Source organism: Musca vetustissima, unplaced genomic scaffold, assembly GCF_032173495.1.
Source record: "Musca vetustissima isolate MV318-11 ecotype Yass unplaced genomic scaffold, APGP_CSIRO_Mvet_v1 utg12681, whole genome shotgun sequence".
Classification (NCBI taxonomy): domain Eukaryota; kingdom Metazoa; phylum Arthropoda; class Insecta; order Diptera; family Muscidae; genus Musca; species Musca vetustissima.
The window spans coordinates 250,648-256,647 of record NW_026880608.1 but is presented as its reverse complement, the minus strand read 5'-3'; the positions used below and the strand labels follow the sequence as shown (position 1 = coordinate 256,647).

The following is a 6,000-nucleotide window of genomic DNA, read 5'->3' as shown; positions in this document are numbered from 1 at the left end:
ACGAATTTCAAAACTGATGTCATTCGTTTTATTTATGGCGGTACCAAGGTATATAAAATCTTTAACTACCTCGAAGCTGAAGTTCTCAAGTTCCTCAAGCTGTCGAATGTGGCTTTATAGTCGACGAATAGGTGAAATGTGTCGATGTGTTCTTCGTGGGTTTTTTTCCAGGATTTGGCGCAGTGTGAAAATCTGGTCAATTGTGGATTTGCCAGGTCTGAAGCCGCATTGTTATGGTCCAATAATGTCATTGACTATTGGCTTCAGTCGTTCACACAGTACACTGGATAGCACATTATATGCGATGGGAAGGAGACTTATTCCTCTATAGTTGGTACATATTGTCTTGTCTCCTTGTCTTGTAACCCGTCGACACCTGCTGTTTTATTGTTCTGGAGCCGATTATTTGATTTTATTAGCTCATCTTGCTTTTATTACCTCATCTTGGCTACACTATATACCATCATCTCTGATTGGTTCTGGGGTATCTTCTTCACCGCTACTATTTGATACCAGAAGTTTTTCAAAATGCTCCTTCCAGATCCTCAGCACGTGGTCTGTATCTGTCACCAGGTTTCCTTCTTCATCTCTACAGGAGGATGTGCCTGCACCAAAGCCTTCGGTTTGATGTTTTACCCGTTGGTAGAATTTTTGGTCTTCATTCTGACTCCTGTACATCTCGATTTGCTCACGCTCACGTTTTTCTTGTTCTATCTTCTTTTTTTCTGAAAATACGTTTCTCCTCTCTCCTTTTCTCCCGACAGTTCTCAATCGCATTATTTGTTGCTACTTATCTGCCACTGTGCGTCTATATTATTATCGGGACAAGGAGTGCTTTCGTCAAGCAGATGGGTAAGTTGAGCGGAGTAGGCTTCTGCTATCTGTTGTGTTTGCAGCTTTTCGACGTCAAATGTCCATGTTACATTAGATCGCACCTTTGCTGCTACATTAAGACGGGTGCGTACCTTGGCTGCCACAAGGTAATGGTCTGAATCGTTATTCGCTTCCCGGATCGATCGGACGTCTAAAACACTGAATGAATACCTTCGGTCTATCACAACATGATCGATTTGATTTCTCGTTGTTCGATCGGGAGAAATCCAGGTGGCCTTGCGTATATCGAGATGCTTGAATCTGGTGCTGCTAACTACCATGTTTTTTGATGCCACGAAGTCAATCAACCATATGCCGTTGTCTGATGCTTCTTCATGGAGGCTGAATTTTCCGACGGTGGGGCCAAACATATTTTCCATTCCGATTTTGCATTAAAATCTCCTAGCAGAATTTTAATGTCGTGGCCAGGGCAACGATCATATGCTTTTTCTAAGCGCTCGTAAAACATGTCTTTGGTCTGTTGATCTTTATCTTCGGCCGGAGCATGGGCGCAAATGAGACTGATGTAGAAGAACTTCGCTTTTATACGAATTATAGCAATTCGCTCATCTACTGGAGTGAATCTGGTGATGAGGTCTTTTGTTATCCTGTTGAAACTTACCTCTTCATTTTTATGTATTTTATTTTTTATTTTATTTTTTATTATTTTATTTTTTGTTATTTTTTTATTTTATTTGTTTTTCTTTTTTTTTGAAAACCCCGCGAGAAACTATTTCAAATGAAAATATCAAGTTTGTGTAAAGGAATGTTTGGAAACTGTTTTATATATTTTATATATTATTTTGCACGATATTTAAGGTTTTGTATTTTTTTTACATAATTACAATATAATTTGCTAACAATATATATAGTATGTATACAATTTCAATATTTGTTTATTTTCATAGGTATGGTAAATATCTATATTTTTGTTTGTAGGGTTATTATGATTCGGTTCCATATCATTTTATGAAATGTATTGAAAAATATATAGAAATGTACTGCCATTGAAAGAAGAAAAACAAAATAATTACATGGCGACAAGAAAAAAAGAAAAACAATGGGCCGGAGGGGTGGAAGAATACTTAGTTAAAGCAAAATTAAAAAAAAAAAAGTTGCAACAAAAACTACACAACTCTTTTCTTTCTTTTTTATAATAATTATTATAATAAAACAACAACAAAAAATACTTAGACCAATAAAACATGGATAAAGCGGATGGTAAGGGGGCGAGGAGGAGTTAAACTTGATTGGGGGGTGTTAAACCAAGTTTTGTAAAAACACCTCTCTCTTTCTCTCTCGTTCTCTTGTTCACATTGGCAATCAACACCTTCTTGCTAACATTATGTGTATGGATGTTGAGACTAATCGTTTTCTGTTCAATAATACAATTTAGAAAATTGGGATGTAGTTGTCAATTTTCGCACGATGCTTCTGTGCAACACACTCAGCAATCCAGACAATGTTACGGCATTCTTGTTCCTTCAATTTCAAATAGGCATAGAACACACCAAAGTGGAATTGTTGCAAGAAAGCGAACACATTCAGCTTGACTTCATGTTCAAAGAATTTATCTTCCAAAGTCTTGTCACCAGGATTGGTGCCGGAACCATCGAAAAGGGCAGCATATTCGGCATAGTATTCGGCTACAGTTTTAACCTGTTCATAGTCATCGGCACGTGCCAAGGCGGCCAAACCATCGGGATTCATTTTACCGCAACGTGGGTACAATTTGGCACGATCATCCTTGGACAATTCAGTGCCGAAGGAATTGATGGTGATGATGATGGCACGACGATCAGCTTCGAACTGAAAATAAATAAAAAAAGAAACTATTTGTAAAATAAAACCAGTAAGGAAAGTAGTAAAATCGGACAGAGTCGACCATATGATACCCTTCGCCACTATGAGTATATTAAAAAAAATGCATCCTAACAGAAGGGCCATTAAAATGAAATTGGATGAACTAAAATATGAGATATATCTAAATCTGGACGGATTCCAACAAAACTTGACACACGTTTGGCTATACTATCTTAAGTACGTTGTGCTAAATTTTTTGTCAATCGGTCTATATTTGAGTCTTTGGCGCAACACTTATTTAAAATCGGAAGAAAATATATTTGGGAGCTATATCTAAATCTGAACCGATTTGCACGAAACATAAATCACATCATTCTACACTTAATTCAATACGCTATGCCAAATTTCGTCCAAATCGAAGGATATATAAGGACTTTGGTACACCATTTACAGTAAATCGGTCGAACATATATTTGGGAGCTATATCTAAATCTGAACCGATTTTCACGTAATTTTACACCATCATTCTTTTCCGTCCAAATCGAAGGATATATAAGGACTTTGGTACACCATTTACAGTAATTCGGTAGAACATATATATGGGAGCTATATCTAAATCTAAACCGATTTTCATGAAATTTTACACCTATTATTCTGGACTCAGTTCAGTACGCTATGCCAAATTTCGTAGAAATCGAAAGATATATAGGGACCATTTACATTAAATCGGTCGAACATATCTAAATTTGAACCGATTTTCAATATATTTTACACACATCATTCTAGACTCAATTTAGTACGCTGTGCCAAATTTCATGTACATTAAATGGGACGAAAATATATATGGGAGCTATATCTAAATCTGAACCGACTTGCTTCAATTTCAATAGGGTTCGTCCTTGGGCCAGATAAGTGACCTGTGCCAATTTTCATCCAAATCGGATCACAAAAATACATGGACGGACGGACAGACAGAAACGAAACGAAATCTTGTAAATTTTTTAAGAAAATAGTTGTACTGAGCTCGTCTGTATATTCTTCTTTTATCTAATGGTAATTTTTGACTGCCGAAGCCCAAATTATATTTTTCTTGAATCAACATGCTCTACGTTTTCATAAACATCTTTAATAGTTTTTTTCTTGAATATCTGCTAAAAAATATTTAAAAAAAAAACATAATTTAAAATTACTTAAAAAAAGTTATAAACGCAAATACTTACGGCCAAAATTTCACACATAACATCAGCAGTGGATCCACCCATATTCTTGCAGAAATCATAGAAAGCTTCCAAATAGGCTTTGTATAATGTATTACGAATAATTTCAATATTCATTTCATCCAAATCCTGTTCCGAAATGCAATCGACAAAGAATGGAGCCAATGGGGTATCAACCAAAACGGCATTGTACAATTCAGCTGGAGTGGCAGCAACATGAATGGCTTCCATTTGTTCGAAACTACCCAATGGATGACATTTGGGGATGAGCTCAGAAATGGGGCGTTGATGCAAAGTGCCAGTGATCAACAGAATGATATTGTCAATCATATAACCATAGGTGATGAAGTCAAGGAAGCTGGCCAAGGGTTCAACAGCATGATTACGCATATGTTGGAATTCAATGACCAATTTTTCGCGTAATTTATCATCGATGACCGAGACGGACAAAGGGGAGGGTTCGTTGGCCAAGAAGGAGCCATAGTCGGTGCTTTGTAAATGCAACTTCAGATCTGTAAAATACAACAACAAAAAACATTAAAACTGTAATTCAAGATAAGGGAAACTAGATAAAACAAAAACAACAAAAAAACATGACAAAACAATCACAAGACTGACTGTTAACAGAATTTCTTAATGTGTATTCCTCCCCCAACCTCACCCCTATACAATTAACTACATGTAGGTAGCAGTAATACTTTTGTTATTGCCATCTCTTTCCATTTAACACACATCACATAGTAGTATTTATTTTTTTTTTTCTTACGCACACACACAAATGTCACATGACTTGCCCTTGTCAAATTTTTCTTTTGTAAATTTCCAATTTATTTTAATTATTCCTGTTGCAAATTAATCTGGGAGTACCACCTGCACCATCTTGCCTTACATACCTTCCAAAGTTTCACATTGCACCAAATTCAAATAGTCGGATTGTTTCAAGATGCCACACTTGAAACCACGGCACAAACCCTCCAAGTAACCACCATCAATGTTGAACATAAAACCCGAGCCAGTCATTTTTGCTTAGTTTGTTTTGTTTCTTTTCACAAACGGAACAAAGTTTCCAAATTGTGTATTTTGTTTTGTGGCAGAAGAAATCTTTATGCGGAAATCTTCTTAAATGGTGGTTATATCCGTTTTTTTTTTGTTTTATCGCAAACAAAAAGATTTTTTCTCCTTCTTCCGTGACTTTGGAGGAAAAATACTTTTTCTCTATTTCTTTTTCTTTATCCGACTCGACAATCGACTGTCATATGACTAGAGAGTATTTGGATGGTAATTGGTTAATTGATATTGGGTAGATGAATAACAAGTAATCAGTTTGGTTTGTGGCAACCTAATGAGAGAGCGTAGACACAAAAAAGGAAAACAAATGGGAATTAGAGGAGACGTAACGTGAGAAAGAGAAGACTAAATAATGTTATTTTTCCTATCATCAAATGAGTAGACTACACAGAACAGCAAAAAGGAAAACAATGGGAATGGGAGACGTAACGTGAGAAAGAGAAGACTCAGAGAGAAGAGAAGGTAATGTATACGCTATGAAATTGAGATTTGAAATCGAATGGATTTAGTAGTCTATACGGGCTCTAAAAAGGTTGTGCATACAATCACTTATGAATGCTAAGGCAAGAATTTTAAATATTCCTTCATTAAAAAGCATTATTAAAAACATATTTTCTCGGTATCGTTTTGTTGGTATCATTAACTGCCTTTTTATACCCTTCACCACACTGTGGTACAGGGTATTATGTCTTTGTGCATATGTTTGTAAAAGGCAAAAGGAATCGAGATAGGCCCATGGTTCCTTTAGAGAATATGCATAGAATCACTTTCTGAGTCGATTAACGCATGTCGTCCATGTATTGTATAGGTCGCATTTATTATCCGATTTAGATGAAATTTGGCACAGTTCACTTATTTGGCACTAGGACAAACCCTATTGAAATTGAAGTAAATTGATTCAGACTTAGATATAGCTCCCATATATACTTTCGTCCGATTTTATGTAAATGATGCACAAAACTCCCAATATTTGTCCGATTGGAACAAATCCATTGGAACAAATCGGAATCGGTTCAGATTTAGAAGTTTTGTTCTAATC

General features: G+C 36.0%; 1 protein-coding gene across 1 annotated transcript; it reads right to left on the bottom strand.

Annotated features, from left to right (window-relative positions):
* Positions 1-2,264: 2,264 nt before the first annotated feature.
* LOC133326310 (V-type proton ATPase subunit d 1) lies at positions 2,265-4,931 on the bottom strand. The gene is made up of 3 exons (XM_061534980.1): positions 4,787-4,931; positions 3,897-4,405; positions 2,265-2,682 (listed from the first exon to the last, which is right to left on the bottom strand). Exons 1-3 carry the CDS (start codon positions 4,911-4,913, stop codon positions 2,266-2,268), a joined length of 1,053 nt encoding a protein of 350 aa, XP_061390964.1. The 5' UTR covers positions 4,914-4,931; the 3' UTR covers position 2,265.
* Positions 4,932-6,000: the final 1,069 nt, after the last annotated feature.

What these genes read in the sequence shown, in the direction of transcription:
- LOC133326310 (XM_061534980.1), bottom strand. Translation starts at nt 4,913, where the DNA reads ATGACTGGCTCGGGTTTTATGTTCAACATTGATGGTGGTTACTTGGAG. An exon ending in GCAATGTGAAACTTTGGAAG is followed by an intron (nt 4,406 to 4,786) that starts GTATGTAAGGCA and finishes TGTATTTTACAG; the next exon opens with ATCTGAAGTTGCATTTACAA. An exon ending in TTATGTGTGAAATTTTGGCC is followed by an intron (nt 2,683 to 3,896) that starts GTAAGTATTTGC and finishes ATTTATTTTCAG; the next exon opens with TTCGAAGCTGATCGTCGTGC.